Raw genomic sequence first — 22,563 nt, 5'->3', positions numbered from 1 at the left:
TAGGGGAAAGGCCATATATTTATTAATCGGCTCAAAAAGTCAACCTCTCTTAACAACTCAAGCAATTTCCTGTACAACAAAGACCCCCTCTCCTTCAAAGAAGATAAAATTCCTTTATCTACACAAGTAAAAAAAAATAACAGAATGCCTGGAAAAATCCAGCCTTTGCTCATCTAATTTACCTCAATAAAAGGACACTGCATTATTTACTTATTTAATATTATAGGAGCGTGTACATACCACCTCAAGAGCCTCGGTAAATAACCCTGAGAATCCAGTCATTGCCTGGAAAACCCCTGGCAACCCTGTTTGTATGTTATTTAGTGTCATCGCCCTTGTCACCTCAATTGCCTTTGCATGTTTCATCATCTCATCCTCCACCCGCCTTCGGCAGGATGCAAGCTCCAACTTCTTTTCGGCAAGGGGATCTCTTGCATCCAAAACATGCCCATCAGATCCACCTTCTGGAGGTGCAATGCCAACCATTGAGTAGGAAAGATAGAACTTTTTCTCAATATTGCGGAGTGCTAGAGACTTTTTCTCAAGATCCTTTGAGGCTGTCTCTGTCCGCTTTTTGATCTTGATCTCCTCGGTTTGCTTCACAACAATTGCATGTACTACATTAACAAAGCTCTTGATGGCTTCAGATGCTACAGTGTCAGGAAGCCGGTCAAGGGCCAATTTCCATTCATCGCAGAAGGTAAAGAGATCAGAGTTGGCCTGGATAGCAAGGGATGCATCTTTGCTACCACTGATGTTGTCATCACCAACAAGAATGTAAGAGAGCTTAAGCCAACCATGGAGAGATCGGATATAGTCTCGTTGATATTTTACCAGACGGCAGAAGTTGGAGTGCCAGGCAGACACAGTTGACTCAAGGTGGCGAGTTGCTTGCCGGTGGAGTTCAGAGGTTGATTCCCCTTTGGTGGCTTGGTTCACAAGGCCCCTTACTTGTTGGACAATGTGGTACTGGATCTCATGGAATTGGTTCATGTATCTCCACATGTACATGAGCCTGCAATACATACAATAGAAAAATAATTAAATAGCATATATAATAGATCCAGATGTAATGCATGTCCAGAGGTGGCCCAGACATGGTACACAACGCAAAACCATCTATGTAGAGTCTACAACCAATGTCTTATATCGGTTATATGTAGAAAAGCACATAAGAAAGGCCTAAGATAGGCTAGTTACATGTATCTAAGATCCATATATTAACACATCCTACCATCAATTATTTTCCAAATTCCACTTCCATTCGAAAGGCTAAGATCCTAAAATAAATCTTGTTCAGTTCTATGCTCCATCCAAAAATGCTTATCTGTATTATTCTACATATCTAAACAGGAAAGTTTTAGTAGTCTGCTGCAAGCCTGCAAGCAACATACAAGTTTTTTTGGGTCAAGGGCCAATATGGCCCTTTTATATTCACATGTTCTTTACATGTGAATATAAAATCATGTGCTAAGTATACATCCAAACATGCATACCAATTAATGTGGGTTAGAAATTCAGGTCCACATACAAGTTTTTTTTTTTTTTTTTTTTGGGGGGGGGAGGGGGCGAGAGCAGACTAAATCCAGTGGCATGTCCAAACAGTCTATCACTCCAATCTCATTTGCAATGTGCAACAAGTAATATATGGAAAAGGGATAAATTATGAAAGATCAAGGATATTCAATCTCTGTAATGCTAACTGTGCACTTCCATGTTGCAGCCACTGATTGTAAGCATTGAATTTCTGGAGCATCTCTAAGGAGCCATTTGACAACAGCTGAATGGGCTGAATTATTGTTTTGCCTTTTAGTGATTAAGTTTTTTATGGAGTTCGTGAGCTCCTTGGTGGCAGAAACTGAAGTTGGGTTGATTACCATACCTTAAAATATTTTATTGTTAATTATTTCATCCACCAAAAGACAAAGCAAAAAGTTAGTTAGTTAAGCTACTTCAGCCATTATCAAATAACCCCAAAGAATTCCCAAGAATCTAATTACCTGATCAGTGTATTCTGCCATAGCATTACTGCTTTCATTAACTACCTGAAACCAGTTCACCACTACTGCCTTAATGAATTGGATTGAAACAAATATATCTAGATCCAAATTTGTTTGTTAAAATTTGGATTTGAATCGAATCTTATCCATAAGGTTTAGATTGGACCCAGGTCAGATTCAAATATTGAATGCCATTTGTAAATTAAAAAAAAAAAAGATGATCAGAAGGAACAAGGAGCATCAAGCATTTGGTAATATTGATCAATCTCCTCTCCCTTGCAATGATGAAGAAGAGGCACAACTAACAACATATCTTTTTTGTCTAGAATTTTTAGGCTTGTTGTTGATTCTTAAGGGGTACAATATGTCATTTAGCAAAAAACGAGGTTATTTTTGAAAATGAAAAGCTATAAACACAGAGATCTAATAAGTTGAAATAGAAGAGTTTTGAACTCCTTATTCTCAATGGCACTTCATTCCTTTTTCAGTCCAAATAAAGACGTTAATAGTGTGCTGACCTCGAATCAGTCTTTTCTCCTTATCTTAACCAAAAAAGAACATAAGTCCTTAAATTAAAAAATGCTAAACGCAGCCTTAACCTATGGCTTTTTGTTGAATATGCAACATCCAAATCTATTGGATTTACTAATAGATACCATATTAATTTTATCAGATCATATCAGACAGGATTGGGGAAGATCCATTGTCAATCCAATTATAAACAGATCAAATTCAGATCACCTTATCAGATTGGATCCAAATTCTAATTCAGACAAACAGATACTGTTTGCGGCCCTACCGGCTTACTAGAATTATCTAAATGGCAGAACTCCGGCATTCATACAACTTATCCATGTGGTCAATCCAAATTAATAAACATGTGCCAAGATGCAAATCACAGAGCTGACTTAATACATTGTTCAGCTTGTACTCTACCCACAAAAGCATCCAATGCGGACAATAGAAGAGAAACCAAAGAGATTTGAGTCGTACCCATGACAGAGCTCGACAAGTTGCGGGGCAAGCTCTTTGTCTCTGAGCTGAATAATTTCAGAAGAGGTGGTGGACACAGCTTGCGAGGTGACAATGAAAAGTGACTGAAGCCTGTTTATTGATGCCTTGGTCTTGTCCAGCTTTGCTTCCTGCCCCCTGTACTCCTGACTCTGTAGCAATGACAATTTCTTGTCATGCTCGAGCTTCACTCCTTCTCTAGCCTATTAACACAGTCACCACCCAGGTTACATAAACAAACTGCACTCAGCAAAGTCAAATGATTCAAGGATGTATTTATCTTTGGGTAGTCTAGAAGGCTAAAACCCAGAAGAGGGAAATCCAACTGAAATCAGGTGTCCCATCTTAATCAGAACCCCTTTTACCCCTTCAAAGAGAAACCAACAGTACAAAGACAACCTCTCACAAATCAATAAGCATTCAAGAAGGTGCAGCCTGCAACTGGTGTGCGGACAAGGGTATTTCAATCACTTGGCCGTGGAACAAAGTCACAAACACCAGTACTTAGAACAAGATCACAAGGAAGAGCAAAGCACAGTACAATCACCCAGACCCAGGCAGTTATACAGTTAGAAAAGGCCGATGTAGAAATTCTAGCCGTTTACTAGGGGCATTTTGGTCCAAATACCACACGGAGCAAACCTATTTGACGTCATTTTTACGCAAATAATGTTGCTGCCTTGGTGGTTATGATCGTCATTTTCGTCAAATGTGAAGGGGATTTTGGTCCGAATTGGAAGTAGTGGAAGACTGGAACTGAAAGTGGAAGATGAAGGCAGGCGAGAAAGAAGAAAGAAAACTCATGAGAGAGAGAGAGAGAGAGTACCTTCACTTCTTCGTAAAGTTTCTTCTCCCAGGCCAAGAGCCGCTCCATCGTCGAGCAGTGGCTCTTTGGACCGCCCGGTTCATCGAGCGAACCGGCGTCCAGCCGGTACTTAATCGCCAACGGTGGCTTCGAAGTCCAGGTAGAGCTTAGGTTACTCAATAAACTACTCGAGTGGTACACAGTTTCTGCGAAAAAAAAAAAAAAAACATCAACCAAAAATAAGTCAAGAACATCTGTAATTTATATTAAACTCTTGAAATCAAGATAAAATTTGAAACCCTAAGAAGCAAATTTCGATCAATTTGATCCGAAACCCCTAACTTACTCTTCAATTGCTTGAAACTCCGGTCAAGCTGAGCACGACCAGTTTCTAGCAGTTCCGAGACTTGTTCGCCAGCTGTAGCAGCCTTCTCGAAGTACTCCTTGATCGCTGCTACGATCTCTGCTAGATTCCGATGCTTAACAACAAGTCTCATATCTTGGATCTCGCCAGTGCCGGCATTCCAACTAACCGAAGATCCAGCATCATCGGATTTCTCTGATTTCCCCATTGGAGCGTAATTCGACTTCGCCGTGGCTTCTTTGTGAACCGAAGATCCAAAATTCGATCTTGAACCGATCTCAGATCTCGTGTCTCGGTCTCCTTCGTTGTCGTTTTCGGATTTCGTGTCGGAGCTGGAGGAACTGTAGTGATCGCCCCATTCGCTGCAATGTACTTCCTCTCTGTCGGTTCTTTCGTCGTCGTCGTCGTTTTCGGCGTGGTCGAGGTGATGGTGGTTGTGGTCATGGTCGGATTGGTTATCGTGGTTTTGGTCAGAATGTTGGTCCTCGTCTTTGGGGCGCCGGAAGAAGTCCGAACCCGGAGGGGAGGGAGGGTAAAAATTCTCCCAGTTCCAGACGGATGAGGCTTGAGAGGGAGTGCTGCAGTAGGTGGAGTTCGCCGGGAAATTAAACGGGTAATTATATTTTGCGGCGGGCTTTTGACGGGGAGTAGAGGAGGGGCTTGATTCAGAGAGGATGTGAGGGAGCTTTGAGCTTGCAATAGTGGGAGATGAAGAAGGAGAGAAAGGCGGGGGTGGCGGTGGTGGCTGGGGAGACTGAGGTGGCGGTGCTCGTAATGGCGGAGGTGGCGGTGGCGGTGGGCGGTAAGAAGAGATTGAAGGATGGCGAAGGAGAATAGAGGGGGTTTGTTCGGATACAGAGAGGGGTTCTCCAGCGGCAAAGTCGGCGAGGGCAGAGCCAGTGAGGCGAAGAGAGCGTAGATAGTCGGAATGAGCGGAAGCGAGGTGGTGGCGGGCGTAGACAGCCTCCTTCATGAGGCGGCGCCGCTCCTTGCATCTCCTTACAGTGTCCTCGTTGTCTAGCTTAGACGCCGTGCACCCCATAGCGGTGGGCGGTTCTCGGACGTTGGTGGCGCCTTTTTTTCACTGCTTGCGCCCGTTCCGACTATTGCAGTTCTTTCAGGGAGAAATGAGATGAGAGCATCAGAAGACTCAAACCAATCCAAACACCCTATATTCTCTCTCTTCATATCCCACTCTCCTCATCGATACTTCACTTTTCTTTCTCTCTCCCCTCTTCACCTCTTCATCGGTCAAAAACAATTCTACTACAAACACTAAAGGTTGCTTTTTTATTTTTACTTTTTACTTTTTTACTTCCATAATTTTAGATTTTCCTTTTGTTTGGGTGGACCGTGGACTGACCCCCTTCCGATCTCGGCCGTGCAAATAAGAAGACCCCACCAACGTGATTGGGTGAGATTAACAGAACATGAACAATTAGGAAGAGAGAATTAGTACGGTACTGTGGGCGTTGGAAGTTGGGATGTGTTTGTTTCCTTAATTATATACATATTTAAGCATACTTACACATGGATACTGAGATGACCAATCAAAGCCACCGTACCAGAGGAGTATACAAAAATACCCAATACACAGACTTATCATCAAACAGATCGACGATTCAGATTTGCAACAGTATCCACAGACCCCACGTGGTGGTAGAACCTCAACTCCGAAGTCGAAGAGGATATGCTTAAAACAAAAGTCATTCTTTGAGTAAATAAATAAAATGCAGGTTGAAAGCTGTCTTTTGTCTATGTTTTCTGCTTTTCTTCCCCCTTTTTTTTTCTTAATCTATTTATTAGTGGTAAGTGGTAACCTTTCGTGTTTTCGCTTTCCAGATTTCCATGGAATTGAACCGGAATTTTCTTTAGACCCAATACCGGTCAAAGAAGTATAACCCGGGTTCTTCCCGCAGCTAGCTTTGCAGTACACTAAGGGGGAGAATATGCCAATCGGGTTATGCTAAAGTCCTCGGGAGTCCAGATATGTTTGGCAAAGGGACTCTTTTGATATATAAAATAGCTTTTGTGGTGTGAAAAATAATAATTGAAATATTATTCTTAGGTGGATAATAAGTGTCAACTTTTAGTAAAAGCAAAATAGAAAGGAAGAAAGTGAAAGAAAGAAAGACAAAACAGTAGGAATTGGATTGGAAAACGGTGAAAGTTGTGTTGGAGGAACAGGGAGGGGAGAGGGGTGAGTGATTCATCTTTTTCTCATCCATCCGTGGAGAAGGGGGGCCACTGGGCCAATCACTACCACCACCACCACATGGCAGTGGCACATGCACATGCACCGCCCCCTCTTTTTCTTTATTCTTAGTTTTATTTGTTTCGGATGCAAGGCGGGTTTCTTCGTCCAGGATTAGACAGATAGTCCACCTTTTTTTTTCCACAGCCACCCGAAAGTCCGAAACCGTTGCCGTTGATCATCCACATTAACAAGTTAACAAGCCTCTCTTCTCTTATCATCATCATCATAGATGATGCTTCAACATTTTAGGATTTACCTTTGGAATTGATTTGATTGATTGTCCAGCAGTTCAGCCTTGGGTTTTTACCGGTCCATGACCATGCTTCTCTTCTTTTGCCTTTTTCTTTTTTCACATCGGAGAAGATGAAGAAGAAAACGCCCATCATTATTACATGGCGGAGTGTTTGAAAGACGTTGCAGGTTGAAATGAATAGTGCATCCCGTACCGATTGATTGAATCATTGAATGATTGTGATTGAGACTCTCTTGCCACAACGGCAATGGCAATTGAGAGGCAAGCAAAAGTTTTTTTAGCCGCAGCGTATTCCATCAAGTTCGTTCAACATCATCACCACCATCATCATCATCATCATCATCATAATCAAACCTCAATATATAAAAGAGATTACTCAAAGAAAGATTTCGTTTTATCAAATTTTAGGGGCCTGGCGTGGTTCTACGCCAGAAGAAGAATGCGACTTCACAACGTAAATAATAAAGATGAGTTTCTCCCCCACCTCTTCGATCAACTGCCGCCATGGCAGCAACTGAAGTCCGAAGAATAGGATTATTATTTATTAAAGTCACTTGTAGGAGACATCATCTCTGATCCAGCGCCAACCAACAAGAGGGACATGAAAGATGGGGTGGCATTGGCTGTGGCTGTGGCTGCAGCGAGAAGAGAAGATGGCAGACAACCAGACAGCCAATTGTGTATGTTGCAGTTAAAAAAAATGGTATGCTATACCGTACAGGTGCAGAGCGCAGTTCAGCCAGAAGGGCATAACCGTCCGTTTCGATCATCAACATCAGACAGTCAAAATAGCATTTTTGTTAATTCCATGCATGAAAGTAAAGGCATAAAAAGGAAAAAAGAAAAGGAAGAAATCCAGACATGGTCTAATACCCCCCTCTTCGCCCACGAACGAATGATGACGAATGACAAAACAAAGAAGGAAAAACCGAAAAAACATACGTCAGTCGGGGGGTGGGTCCCACACTCTGTTTTGCTAACCAGCTAGCAAGAATAATCGGCTCGGCAGCAACGAAAAGAATACAACTCACATTCATATACTATAGAATATAGATAGAGATAGAGACTCGGGATACATCCAAACCCTCCTTTTGGAACCTAGCTACCCAAACTACTTGTCCAGTGTACTTTCTTACTTGTCCTTCCCATGAGCTGGCACGTGGCTCTCATACCCAGATTTCATTTCATCAACCAAAAAATTGGCATAAGAAGCACACAACCATAACCTATATAAAAGCTTCCGTTTGCTTTCATAGAGATGGAGGAGCGGTAGGCGATGGAGTGTTGCTACTTACACGGCCATCAGTCCTACGGAACCCGAAACCCCCAAACAACCCCTGCACATAGAGAAAAGAAAATCAGAGTTGCAAAACACAGCACAGACGGACGGGCACGGGCACGGGCAGACAGAGAGAGAGAGTGGGACCTAACCATGGCGTCGTTGATTGCATAAACCACGCAGTAGTGTTCCTGAGGCAAACAATTTTGGACAAAAAGAGGTTCTTATCAGATTCAGAACTGAAGGCTGAAGCAATTCTGCAGACGTACAAGCTTAACATGGACTCAATGGGTTTTCCTTCCAGAGTTGTACAACATTTTAACCGGAGGCGTGGCACCAAACCCAAGTCTAACTACCAGACCTCATCGGCAGTGGAAATGTGGAATGAATGACCATCTCCAACCAACTGACAACCTCCAGTTGTAGTTGTGTGAGAGATCCATGACCCACAGTGTGGGGCCCATGTTAGACAGAGCCATCATGGTGAAGATCGCACACCCACTAGTACGCAACCTTAATCAGAACCGTTCGATCAGTTATCTCCTTACATAGTTTGGAGTTCATGGGCATATATTTCTATGATATTTACTTCGGTAAGGACTTGAGGAGGAATGCTGCTGTGCTATTAAACAACCTGTTTTATGCAACTCTTGCGAAACTTCGCCCCTACACACACAAGCAATTGTCTGTAGCGCGAAGAAAACTGGGAGTTGGCATAAAAGTCGTTGTTTACTACAACTCCTTGATAGAAGGAAGCAATCGTTTTTTTTCCGCGGACTACCATTTCTTCTGTTGTTTATGAATGGAAAGAACTGTAAAATAGGTATGACTGCTTAGCAGCATCACGGTACCACACTTTTTCTCCTGTCTTTTTTTTTTTATTAAAAAAAAAATATTTGTGGGCTTGCCTGCATCATGTGCCACTCTTCAAATTCATCAAACAATTCAAGCCGCTCTATCCTGATCCATGAAAAAAGAAAAGAAAAAAGCAGATGAGAATCTTCAACTGAAGGTTTCTTAAACGTTTTGCTTTTCCAATTGAATGACATCCAAAGAACAAAGAAAAAAGCAAACCCATAAAAAATTACACAGGAATTAGGATTTTTAAATGTGAAACTAGCAACTTTGGGACATCAAAAGCAGGCAGTAGTTTACCAACGTCCAACAATAACGTTAATCAACTTCTCAAAGACAAGCATGGAAGGAAACTTTCAAGGATTCTCACAAGATTGCCAAGGCAATTCCATAGTGGAAGACAAGTCAGACAATAATGGAGGGTGGGGAACCACCAGGAGTTGGACAGAGGGATGACAAACAGAAACCATAAGGCTCGGTTTGGAAGGAGTACAAATACAAATATATGTAAAATGCAAAACCTAGCATATAGTACTGTAAACCATGTATTTTTGTACTCCTTCCAAAATGAGCCCAAGGAACAAAATTCAGCAGATGCCTTCCTGCCATGTAACCAAGTTTTCCCAAGACATGACCAAATAAGAAGAAAGATAGAAGCAGAGATTGTAATCAGAAATTCGGTTTTCCTTGGCCATCCAAACGAAATTTTATCTGACTTAGCCGTTGGATTTTAATTAGATACAGTATGTCAAGAGTTGTAGGGCCATGTGCTTTGCAAGGAGCTAAGCATAAAAGAGGACATCTAGACACAGGTATTCAAACTTGGAACCTCAAAGATGAGACTCTGAGTGATTGAGAACCTGCTGGTAGTTCACTGAAAGTCAGATAGACAGAGTAATGAGTTGGTGAAAATGCATGTAAACTTACCTAACAGACAGAATGTGAAGACTACCATCTTAACCCAGTCCCATCTTGATGAGGTGGTGACTGAAGTGGGAGAAATGCTATTTGTGAGGACACAGATTTGGGAATGTCATGGTTTGAGCTTCCACCAGAAAATGATGGGCACTCACAGAGTCCTACTAAACAGGTTACAGGTGATCCGTGATCTACACATTCTGGGTAATTGTACAAGTACGACTCCACTATAATTACTAGCACCAGGACTCGTCTTGAATACCAAGAAGATACTGGTAATAACTGGGGCTAATGAAGAAAAAAATGTTGGAGTAATGCATACATATCAAGGAGTTATAATATGTTTCCTTTGTTGTTTTCAGAATCTTGTCATGTGAAAGAACATGCTATATCCAGACAGGTTTATCCAAGAAAAAAAAAAAGGATTATTCTCACAAGAAAAAGAGAAGCAAACGGAATACTAAAGCAAGAAATCAAGGAGTTTTACCTCATGAGACAACTTTATAAAGTGATTAAATGAAAAATGGAAATCAACGAGGACCAGGAGATAGTGTTGACCTATGATGATGCACACAGGTAAAATTTTAATTTTGTTATCATCAGACACGTGCCCATTGTTCCAGACAAGTTTTATTGATGGGAAAACAAATGTTCAAAACCAAACATAGATCAACCCTGGGCATCGAAACTTTACCTTTGGGTCTGTCTTCCTGGCTTTCCCAAAAGTAGGTTTTTGTACCACATAACTGATGGTCATATACTATATTTCTTGGATAATATCAAATACATGAGCTGGCACAACAAATGAAATCCCTATACAGGAGTAAGCAAAACACTTTCAGCAAAATGCATGTTTAAACTGCAATTCCCAATAGTTAGTTGTATGGATAGTTGGACGTGTACATGCATACGAGCAGCTAGATTGGATGTATAAAGCTTTTATTTGGAGTCATACACAATCACAAGGCTATAAAATATATTGTAGAGAACAGTGATGTGGGCCCCACAGCTGTGGTCCCACTCTGTTCGTAGGGTAGAATGTAGCTAGTCACAGCAGCTGTGGTTATTTTTCTGTTCTCCTAAAATTCCGTGTTCTATTGCTCTTCCATCACTCTTTCCTCTACATCTTCTTCACATTCTCTTCTCATCGAACCTGAAATCTCTTAGTGATCAAGACTGAAAGTAGAAAACATTGATGTGGGCCCCACAGCTGTGGTCCCACTCTGTTCGTAGGGTAGAATGTAGCTAGTCACAGCAGCTGTCGTTATTTTTCTGTTCTGTTATTTCTAGTTTCAGTTTTATATTGTTTGTTATTTGTTAGTAGTTAGGATGTAAACACCAAGGGCAGATATGTCCTTTCATGTAACTAGAATAACCTATATATATTAACTTAAAAGTGGTGGCGGCAGCATATAGAAATTTTGTTCATTCTCCTAAAATTCTGTGTTCTATTGCTCTTCCACCACTCTTTCCTCTACATCTTCTTCACATTCTCTTCTCATCGAACCTGAAATCTCTTAGTGATCAAGACTGAATAGCAGTCTTGACAACCTCCATGGATGTCACTTTCTTTGAGGGGACACCCTATTATCCTCGGGTTGCCCCTCAGGGGGAGAGTAGTGAGAGTGGGGGTTTGAGTTCTTGTCTTCAGGGGGAGAGCAGTGAGAGTGGGGCAGTTCCTTTACCTATTCCATTGGGTGATGAGAACCGCAATGGTGAGGGTGGTCAGAGGGATCAGGAGTTGAGGGAAAACTGCAATGGTGAGGGTGGTCAGCGGGATCAGGACTTGAGGGTTTATCACAGGCGGTACAGGCAGGTTGATCCTGATCATCAGCAGTCCAGACCAGCTCCAATCTCATCTGCAGCTCCAGGTCCAGATACTTCAGTCCCAGAGCCCACAGAGACTTCCCCTACAGATGATCTTGACCTTCCAATTGCAGTCCGTAAAGGGAAACGACATTGTACCACATCCACAACCCACTGTATCTCCCACTTTTTATCCTATGATCGTCTATCTCCTACCTACAGGTCCTACCTTAGCTCCATTTCCAATGTCCCTATTCCAAGAACAGTGCAAGAAGCCCTATCCGTCCCTGAATGGAAAGATGCAATGCAAGTTGAGATGGATACTCTGTTGAAGAATAACACCTGGGAGGTAGTTGATTTGCCAAAAGGAAAGAAACCAGTTGGATGCAGATGGGTATTTACGGTGAAGCATAATGCAGATGGATCTATTGAGAGGTACAAAGCTCGGTTAGTTGCAAGAGGGTTTACACAGACTTATGGCATAGATTACTTGCAGACATTTGCACCGGTAGCCAAGATGACTACCATTCGAGTTCTCTTGTCTCTTGCAGCAAGTCACACCTGGCCTTTATACCAAAAGGACATATCTGCCCTTGGTGTTTACATCATAACTGCTAACAAATAACAAACAATATAAAACTGAAACTAGAAATAACAAAACAGAAAAATAACCACAGCTGTTGTGACTAGCTACATTCTACCCTGCGAACAAAGTGGGACCACAGCTGTGGGGCCCACATCACTGTTCTCTACATATATATATCATGATTAGTGATCCCTAAAGTTTGAAACAGATCGAAAGCTGGATTGGGTCTAATAACTTTTATATGGAGGTCTTGTTCTGATATACCCCACAAAGAATTAGAAAGGATACAAAATAATGACAAAATGGTGACTATAGAGGTATGACCAGTGATCTTGATAGAAAATTCCTTAGGGCTCTGTTTCAACATAAATGGAGGGAAAATTTTCAGGCTGAAATCAGCGTTTTAAAAGCGCAAGGCGCAATATTATAAAAAAATGCTAAAAATCAAAAAAAATGACAGAAATTTCAAAAAATGCCAAAATTTCAAAAAATTATCAAAAAATACTAAGCATAATATTAATAAAAAATATAAACTTAAATTTTAAAATAATGTTTTAAAAAACCTATTATCTAAAATTAAAATGCATAAACATAAGATGTAATTATGTAAAGCATATTCAAATGAGAATTTAAAAATAAAATCAAACATATAAAACATTTTCAAGCATTTAAAACCTCTAATCTCTTTTTTCACTCAATTGCATTACTTCACGTAGTTAATGTAATGTAAAACATATTATATTCCTGATTCTACGAGCCGCCTTTGTGCCACGCCCCTCGAGGCTGGGAAAATCGGGCTTGACCTCTGGCTCGAACCTTAAGCCCAAATTTTAGGGTCGGGCCTGGGTTGACCATAAACCCGGCTTAACCCGCCCGACTTGCACCCTACTCTCATACAATTGTGGGCTTACTTGTCATTGGGAGGAAGAATAACTCTCATTAAGAGTGTTTTGGCTAGTCTTCCGTCATATTATCTTTCTTTGCTAAGGATTCCAACAAAAGTGGCCATGAAAATCGAAAAAGCTCAAAGAGACTTCCTATGGGAAGGAGTAGGGGGAGTTAAAAAATTCCACTTAGTCAAGTGGGACAAGGTATGCAAACCAAAGGAAAGCTGATCAACAAAGCACTTATAGAGAAGTGGTTGTGGAGGTTTGGGCAAGGGAGAGAGAGGGAGACTTTGTCGAGAAGGGTGGTTGTCGGGAAGTATGGTGTGATAAGATTTGGATGAGAATCAAAGGAACTGAGGAGATCCTATGGGAAGAGTGTCTAGAAAGGAATTATGAGCTTTAACCAAGAATTCAGGAGTTTCATCAAATTTAGAGTAGGGGAAGGCTCGAGGGTGAGGTTTTGGAAAACGAGTGGCTGGAGATAGGGAAGTTAAGTGAGGTGTGCCCAAGATTATACAAACTAACAGAACACCAAGTCTCAATAGCTCAATTTTATGAGTCGAGAGGGGAGCAACTGATTTGGAATCCAAAGTTCAGAACATTGCTAGACCAAGAAGTGGAAGAATGTGTACTATTGTTGAAAAAGTTAGAAGGAACTAACATTTCAAGATGGTCTTTGGTGGAAGGAATGTAAGGAGGGCAGATTCACAGTCAAGTCATTTTACAAAGCATTAATCAAAGAAGTGGGAGGATCGGTCCAGATAAAAGGAGTTTGGACCCCCAAGGGTAGAGGCCTTTGCATGGTTGGCGGCACATGACAGCATTCTCACTACTGATCATCTGAAATTTAGGGGATTTCATATGGCAAGCAAGTGCTATTTATGAACGGAAGAGGAAGAAACTGTGTTCCACTTGTTCTTCTCATGCAGCATAGCAAGCTTCATATGGAAGTTCTTTTCCTCTTTATTTGAGCCGTGAGGCTTCCAGCATTCAGTTCCAGCAGAAATTTTTGCTGTGGCCAAATTTCAGAGGAAGTAATAAAGCAAGTATTGTTTGGAGCTGCATCCCTCTTGCAGTATGTTGGTCTATTTGGAGGGAGAAAAACAGAAGAGTATTCGAGAATAGGGCCAACAATATAGAATACCTGGTAGCTTTAGTGTCCAATCTGATATCAGAGTGGGTCCTTGGGCTCCCAGATTTTGATCAAGTCTCCAAAGCTGATTTAATGGAAAATTTTTGGGAGTTGCTTGAGTTACAGCCTTGTAATGTAGTTGAATTCTCAGTTTAATGTTTGGACATGTAATTGAAGTATGTACTTGAAGTTGGTGTGTCATCTTGATTCTTCAAAAAAAAAAAAAACAAAGAACTACATGAGTTCTTGAAATTTGGAAATATAGATACAAAATAAGGGAAGTGAAGAATCATTGGAATTGAGAACAAACAATAACTGGATTCGAAGATCTGCCAATGGCATGGCAGATGGGTTAGCAAGACAAGAAGTAAACAGAACTCAGTTGTGCTGGGGCTGATTCCCCAAGGTGAAACTTTGTAACAAGAAATGACAGGATTAGGGGCAAATCAAGGTTGCTTAGCGTATTGCTATTTGTATGCCATTCTTCATACATAATCAATAAAACCTTAACCGTTACAGATCAAAAAAAAAAAAAAAAACAGGCTGAAATATTTGAGCTTTATGATCACTGCTTTTATGTTGAAAACTATGCTTTCCATGCCATTTACATAATAAAAATAATTTGAAAGGGTGGAAAACAAAATTTTTGCTGTAAAGAATTAGCCAATATTTCAGTCTCAATGAATTTTACAGAGAAAAAAATGCAGTCTAGAATTCCTGTTTCAGTAACAACACTTACTTTCTACATTTTTCACTAGGAGATTATTTTCCTCCACATATGCATAAACCTTTTCTACAAAATGAGATGCAATGACCATGATATCCTCGGTATATAAGAGGATATCTTACCTTCGCCTTTCTTGAGCTTCAATAAAATTAGAGTAAACATTCAGCATGTCCCAAGCAACAGCCCTCTGAATCACAAAAGCCAGAGAAAGATTATTAGCAAAAACTTTTATGCTGATAGGAGTAGATGCAATGAAAAAGAGAGAATATTCTGGGGGAGATAGAGAGAGAGAGAGAGAGAATCGAATGTAAAGAGAACCACTCCCTTCCCCTAAAAGGAAAAAGAAAAGAACAAACAAACAGAAAGGGAGAACTTGAGCTTCAAACTCAAAAGTCATAAAAGGCCCAATGCACATTCAACCATTGAGATTTTTTATTGGAAAGAGTAACTTTCATTCACTAATTAATAAGAAGTACAGAACAAGCTCCCCAAAGAGGAGTGCTGCACTCCACATAGCAGTTGGCTAATACAGTGCTGCCCAAAAAAAAAAAATCAGCCATGGAGATCTCATATAAGCATTATACTAATTGCAAAGGTTAAACAAAACGTATCTTAGAATCCTCTATCATAATTCATACATTAGGATAAACAAAGGGGCAGTGGGGCAGAAGCCAGCTTTACGTAGGCCCTATCATTCCAGGCACCAAATGTGACCCCGTTCCAATCATTAAAACCAGCTTATAAAATTGTTAGTAAACCTATTCTAATAATTTGTTATATAGAATCCCATCCGGGGATAGAATCCAGCATTCTTAGATCTATCTAGGAGATTCCAGGTGCCAAAATTGTACCCATTCCGATCATCAAAACCAAGTAACCAACTGACTCCTGGTATCCTAATGCGAGTCTGTACCACATAAAGAGGGAACATATCTCCATTTTCTCATCCTGGTGCAGTTATTTCTCATTCATCTCATTCACTGTTCCAAGGGGTGCTTTAAAATCTTTTTTGGAGTATAGATAGATACTACTTTCTAATTAAATGATAATCATTGATACAAAGTGAGGGAATTAATTTACTAGAAGATATACCTGCCACCCCTGGTCAAGAAAGAGTTTTTCCTTGGCTAGTAAAGTTGGTGTGGCATGAATTCCCAACAATGCGCAGCCTCGACTCTGCACAACAATTTGGAATAAAACATATTAAGAAATTTGAACATTGACAGGAAACAGATCACAACTTAATACTCACAAATAAACAAAAACTTCAGAAATATAATGTGTCAATAGTATGACCCTAAAAATGTGTTCATATAAGATGTCAGTGGATAGACTTGCAAATTCTTTCCGGTATATAGTTCTAAAATAAATAAATATCACATTGTATTTACAAAAAAAAAAAAAAAAACATTCTCATGGATTAAGTAGGGAAATAAGAGGAAGCAAAAGCAGGGACCAAAAAAGGGATAATGAACTCCATAATCTTCCATCACCTTCATGAAACAAAGCATGGTGCAGAATCAGTTTCCTATTGGATCTAATTGTGAACATACCTCTAGGTACTTCCATTTACAATTGCTGATATTCACAAAATGGATCCACAAGAGTCTCATTGAAGTTCTTATTAAGCATCAAAGGTTCCTTGATTTCTCTGGAAGCAACAGACAACAAAACAAAGAACTCCAACTCACTTCTCTCACTTGAAAGCACATCTTGACCATTGAAGGGCCCATCTATAACACCATGGGCACACCTGCTTGAGTTTATCTGCCTCAAAGCAATGATCCTCCCAGAAATAAAAATTCTCCTAAATCTGGACTTTAAACTTGCAACTAGAAATGCAAAAATCATATGTCAATATTAACCTCTTCTGTACACAAATTACATATTGTTTTGGAACTTGATAAGCAATCCATGCTTTCCAGATGCTAAACTTCTCCATATAGCCTCTAGCTCCCACCACAATCATTTCTTTAACATTTGTTCAGTCGTTTTATACTCTAGGATGATGACAATGACAAATCCCAACCCATCACTCCCTTAGGCCAGCCCACACACCACTGTTATCTCATTTAGCAATGCTTGAGCCAAACAAGACTAGTAGTGTCATGTGCTTTTGTGAACCTATAGAAATTAGAATGTGAATAGTCCAAAACATATGAATAAGGAATTTAATATCATGATCCATGAGTGTATGTATCAACTAGGTAACCAACTAAGTGCTTTTAAAGCATATCACCTAGGCAACAAACCAGGTTAGTGGCATAACTAATGGGGGTAAATAAGTAACTAAAAATCAATCCAATTGTGATCTATATATTGAAGTTTTTTACACCAAAAAACCAATCCAATTGGATGAATTAACCAACTACAAGATTGTTATTTTCAAACTGGGTGGTGACAGTGTATTCTCTTAATCTGTCTAATAAAAGTTACCGTTTCTGATCGAAAAAAAAAAATGATTAAAAAACAAGGATTGTACTCTTTGAAAAATAACTCGTTCATTTGATGGTTAGTACTTGGGAGGTATCAAACCAAGATTTTTTTTCCTAGCAGATCTACATTATGTCTATAATATTATGGTTCAAGTTGAAAAGATCTTCAACCTTCCATCTCAAATGCACACACATTGAGAAAAGGTAGCTATATATATTTATTGTCACCTAGGTGTCTAGTTATCTACTCGCTTAGCCAGGCCAAAATGTCTATTTAACACCTGGCTGTAAGCCTTATCCCTAACTTCACACCCAGAGGAAAATAAAAGATGATGAATAAAAAACTCTAGTTTACAAGAACAGCTTATTCTTTGACAAAAGTTAATGACCCTGAAAATAAGGTAGGAAGGAAGCTACTGCATTGTTTAGGTAATCAAGAAAAAAATCCCTATTACCTCCAAATTTCTGATCATCTGCTGTCCAAAGGGATCATCTGGAAGGATCTGTTGAGCAAAAGAAGAAGATTTTATACTATGGCCTATGGAAAACATTAAATGACAAAACTTAAGGAAACATTCATGAGAAAACCAAAGAAAAAGATTGAACCTGCTCGTATAAGAAAAATATTGCAGTAGAAAAGGTTTTTGAAGCCCAACCAACTATAGCATGGATTGAATCTGGATCCAAGTATATTAGAACACACTCTGCAATTATAAATGTTGGCAAGCTGACAACAATATCAAGATGAAGCAGCTTAGTCATTTCTCAAACATGAATTATGACTGCCCTAGTCAGCCATGAACTGATAGGTAGACATCTCCCAACACTCAAAAAGAAACAAACAGAAAACATAAATGAGTCATGAAACATCACCGCTTGTTCCCCTGCATGGATCAGTGATTTAAAAGGTGCACCTCAAGCGCAAAGGTGAGGCACATTTTAGGGTATGCACCTCACCTAGGTCCTAGGCGCAGCCCTTCCAAAAGGCACACACCTGGTGCGCCTTTTCACAATTTTATGCAGTTTTGTTTTTTTGAACTTAGTGGCTGGGCCGGGGGTGGAGCCCCCAGACCCTTGATCACATCCCTCAAGGCAAGCCCAAACAAGTCCATGTTAGGGTCTTAAAATGCACCTTGAGGGGCATGGTACAAATGCGGCTCATATAATAAGTAATGCAATATGTTTTACATCAATTAGCTACTTGAAATAATGCAATTGAGGAAAAAAAGAGATTGTGGGATTTACATGCTTGAAAACGCTTTATATGTTTGATTTTATTTTTGAATTTTTATTTGAATACGCTTTTACATGTTATGTTTATGTATTTTAATTTTAGATAATAGGTTTTCAAAAACATTTATTTTAAAATTTAAGTTTATATTTTTTAATTATGTTTAATATTTTTTTGAAATTTTTTGCTTTTTTTAATTTGCTGACCTTTTTATTTTTTTAGCTTTTTTTTATTTTTGCGCCTTGCTTCAAAAAAGTGTGTGCCTCGCCTTACTCCTCAAGCACAAGTTACCCCTTGTGCTTTTTCTGCACCTTGCACTTTTAAAACACCGGCATGGATACAACTATAGGTACTGCTCCAGAAAGTAACATCAAGCAATTTTTCCAAGTAACAACAGATATTAGAAACCAGAGAGCATGCTTGGGATTTGTTGTGGATGATGTCCATTTGGTTGTGATAAAAATTAGCAAGAAAATCAACTTTTCTTTTTCTATTACTTCTAGTTCTTTCAACATAGGAACTGGTTAGCAGTTTTTTTCCTCTAGTTCTTCTATCACTTCCACCAGTCCCAATGGATTCCCCACAACCATATACTATTGCTTTACCACCTAACTACCTGGCCTGAAGTTTGGTCCTTGCTGTGATTGTTCTTTTGATTTTTGAGAAAGGTAAAGTATAATGTATTGCATTAAAATATAAGTATGGTCCTTTGTACAATGAGATGCTGTATTGTACATGTATGAGCCAATTAGTGTAGAGACAGTGAGAAGATCTAGCCGCAGGGCTATTTTTGTACTTTTACTTCTTTTGTTGTACATCTATTTTCTGTACTCTTTCTTTTGTACACTAAGGGTAGGTTTGTCCTTTTACTTTCTTTAATATAAATCTCTCTTAAGGTGTCAACAGTTATAAGGTGACACACCCACCAAACTGTTTGTTCTTTTCTATCCGTCTTTTTTACTTGACTTTGACATGGTATCAGAGCAGGTCACGATCTGATCTGCATATAGTATCTCTTCAATCATCTCTGTTGTTGTCTCAAGTAACAGTATTTGGGAGGCTCTTGAATGTCTTTGAATCTTCTCCCTAGAGAAGCTTCAGATCTTAACTTTAGAGATCATTTCTATGGACTGTTGTGCCATCAGATTTCTCCTTCTTCTTGGATCTCCTTGTAGAGACATCGAATCAGCTTGAAATCTTAGATCTGGTGCCGCCCAGAGCAGATCTACTGAATCCTTTTGATTTGGTTTGCATCAGTTTTGATTTTGAAGAGTTTCAATCCACTTTTCAGTTCGTCAGAATACTACAATTACCTTTTTTGGACCTCAGCTGAAAGGTACTCTCTTTTCTACCCTATTGTTCGAATTCTATTGATTTCCTGAAAGGTACTCATAGGCAGTCCTATACCCTCTCATAAAGATTGCAATGTCGGTTTCGACTGATCATAAGATCCGTGATGCAATTTTTGCATTGCTGTCTTTTATCCTTCAATGGCATCAGAAAGGATGGAGGTTTTCCCTATTAAATTCAATGGCACAAACTATACTTTATGGAAGTTTAACTTTCGACTCCATGTCGAAGCCAAGGGTCTTTGGGGATATCTGGATGGTTCTGTAGCTAAACCTGATTATTCAGATATTATGGGTCTTAATCAGTGGAAGATCGACAATGCAAAAATTGCATCACGAATCCTATGATCAGTCGAAACCGACATTGCAATCCCTATGAGAGGGTATATGACTGCCAATGAGATGTACGAGTACCTTGAGAAAGCTTATCAGCAAGCGAACCCCTCTAGACAGTACCAGATAGAGGTTGGCATCTTCACATATTATCAAAGAGAAAGGAAAGTCCAGGAATACTATGCAAGGTTTATTAACCTTTGAACAGAGTATGAGTTAGTACACATGGGAAAAGATCCATCGGACTGTTGCATGAAATATATGAAGGAACACTTTGATAGAACGAAGATTATGAATTTTCTAATGCATCTCATGCTTGAGTTTGAATTGTCAAATCTAATATCCTGAGCCGAGGAACACTTCCTGACTTAGATACTATTCTTGAGGAAATTCTAAGAGCTAAAACCAGAGTTGCTACACAGACCACTCTTGATGGGAGAAAAGATTCCAACATTGATGTTGTCTTCTTCGCAACAAAACCGAAAGGGAAGAAGGACTTCTCTAAAGTACAATGCTATGAATATAAGGAGTTTGGGCATGTTGTCTCCCATTGCAAGAAAAAGAATATATGCACTTATTGCAAGCAATTTGGCCATATTATCACTGAATTCCCTACTCAACCTCAGAAAAGTGGTGAATCAAATCAGCAAGGCCTATCAAACTATTGTAGATGGATCATATCATAGTTATCAAGGCGACGCCTAGGCAGGCACCTACATGCATTAAAAAACTATTTTTTTATTTATTGTTTTGATATTTTATTAGTTGTTATATTCTTTTAAAATAAATCTGTTACATTGTATCATTTTAGTATTAAGAGACGTATACAACTAAAACTAATCTAGTAATCTCTAACTTCTTTTCTATCACAAGGGTTTTGGTTCGACTGGAGAGGGAGGAGAACCGAACACTACAAGCTCGAGCTCCAGCCCAGCTCCATCGCACCTTAGTTCGAGCAGGTAAGTTGATAAGTTCTTCTTCTTCTTCACTCTCTCAGTCGTCAGTTCGCCCCATGAGTCTTTTTTTTTTTTGCTTTTTTTTGAAAAAATCAGGGGCTCCGCCCTACTCTTATCCTCCCTTCACACAATCAGTATTTCAGGCATTGTTCACACTTGAATCATCTCAGTTTTTAACAGTCGAAGCTGCCGAACCTACTCTTCTTCTCTTCTTCAATTCTTCTTCTCAAATCCCTTCTTTAATTCTTCTTCTTCTCATTCAAATGCTTTTTTATATCATTAATATATATGATTATATGGCTGAATTTTTTTTATATGGATGAAATACATGTCTGAAACTTGATTTAGTGGTTGTATGGCTGAATTGAATTCCCTTCTTCAAATATTTTTTTATGGCTGAACTACATGTCTGAACTGAAACTTGATTCAGTGATTATATATATGATATATCATTAATATATATGATTGTAGGGCATGAAGTCTTCAGTTCTCCTCCCTCTCCAATCGAACCGAAAAAACCCTTATGTATGCAAACGAAGAAGAAGAAAAAGGCTTTGTATTGTTGTCTTAATAATAAAATAATGATAATATGTAACCGATTTTATTTTAAAAGAATAACACATCAAATGAAATATCAAAAAACAAATTAAAAAAATTATTAGATGTATGTAGGCACTCGCCTAGTCACCTAGGCGCCCGCTTAAGTCTTTGAGCGGGCGCCTAGTACACAAAATCCAGAGCGTTTGGCGAGGCGCCCATGAAAATTTGCTTAGTCACCTTGACAACTATGGAGAGCGTCTTTTTTTAACAAATTGTAAAATTTCCAGCTCCTTCCACTTCCTTGTTGCACAGTTTTGACTCTACAGGTACCTCAAGCATACCAATATCACCTCCACAGCAACTTCAGACCTACTTCAAGAAGCAACGGTCTTCTTCAATCTCAAATCCCCCCTCCGCTCCACCACCAGCTGCCGATCCAGTCACCCCAACTGCCCCAATAAGTGCACCTAGTCCTCCACTTGAACCCATTGTACCCACTTTACATCGTTCTTCTAGAATTTCTCGCCCACCTGACCGTTATGATTTTTCACTGAACAAAAGTTCCTCCTCTATTGTTTTATCTTCCACCGACATTCACAGATCTTACCAACAAGCTGTAGTAGAACCAAACTGGAAAGATGTCATGGATTCTGAGATCCAAGCCCTTTTTGAGAACGACACCTGGGACTTGGTCAAAACTCCACCTAAGACATCTCTCATAGGGAGTCGATGGGTCTACTCCGTGAAACTGAAATCTGATGGGAGCCTTGATAGATACAAGGCTATGTTGGTTGCACAAGGCTATAAATAGGAATATGGGATAGACTATGAGAAGACCT

At 39.6% G+C, this 22,563-nt stretch overlaps 2 protein-coding genes across 3 annotated transcripts in view; both read right to left on the bottom strand.

Annotated features, from left to right (window-relative positions):
* LOC148880528 (nitrate regulatory gene2 protein-like) lies at positions 1–5,426 on the bottom strand. Its single transcript, XM_088962450.1, has 4 exons — positions 4,163–5,426; positions 3,838–4,022; positions 2,994–3,214; positions 1–1,015 (listed from the first exon to the last, which is right to left on the bottom strand). Exons 1-4 carry the CDS (start codon positions 5,220–5,222, stop codon positions 211–213), a joined length of 2,271 nt encoding a protein of 756 aa, XP_088818576.1. The 5' UTR covers positions 5,223–5,426; the 3' UTR covers positions 1–210.
* Positions 5,427–7,424: 1,998 nt separating this feature from the next.
* The window catches only part of SBI1 (Leucine carboxyl methyltransferase), a 34,723-nt gene continuing 19,584 nt past the window's right edge, over positions 7,425–22,563 (bottom strand). Inside the window, exons 7-13 of one of the 2 annotated variants that reach the window (XM_088962451.1) lie at positions 17,922–18,042; positions 17,771–17,818; positions 15,973–16,056; positions 15,003–15,067; positions 8,878–8,929; positions 8,122–8,160; positions 7,425–8,027 (exon numbers count right to left, since the gene is read on the bottom strand). In XM_088962451.1, the coding sequence (XP_088818577.1) occupies positions 7,941–8,027; positions 8,122–8,160; positions 8,878–8,929; positions 15,003–15,067; positions 15,973–16,056; positions 17,771–17,818; positions 17,922–18,042 (496 nt within the window). In that variant the 3' untranslated portion in view covers positions 7,425–7,940. Of the gene's footprint in view, positions 8,028–8,116; positions 8,161–8,877; positions 8,930–15,002; positions 15,068–15,972; positions 16,057–17,770; positions 17,819–17,921; positions 18,043–22,563 lie in introns of both variants that reach the window. The other variant, XM_088962452.1, reaches the window with a different exon arrangement.

This window comes from Nelumbo lutea, chromosome 1 (genome assembly GCF_056320005.1).
Source record: "Nelumbo lutea isolate HS-2025 chromosome 1, American lotus-T2T, whole genome shotgun sequence".
NCBI lineage: Eukaryota > Viridiplantae > Streptophyta > Magnoliopsida > Proteales > Nelumbonaceae > Nelumbo > Nelumbo lutea.
Note: the sequence above shows the minus strand (reverse complement) of the source record. Positions and strands in the feature narration are given on the sequence as shown.

Bases quoted from the DNA above. Each gene is read 5' to 3' on its own strand.
- LOC148880528 (XM_088962450.1), bottom strand. From the start codon at position 5,222: ATGGGGTGCACGGCGTCTAAGCTAGACAACGAGGACACTGTAAGGAGA. The intron at 4,023-4,162 runs GTAAGTTAGGGG...TTTTTTTCGCAG, and splicing joins GAGTTTCAAGCAATTGAAGA to AAACTGTGTACCACTCGAGT. The intron at 1,016-2,993 runs GTACGACTCAAA...TATGTATTGCAG, and splicing joins CTTGTCGAGCTCTGTCATGG to GCTCATGTACATGTGGAGAT.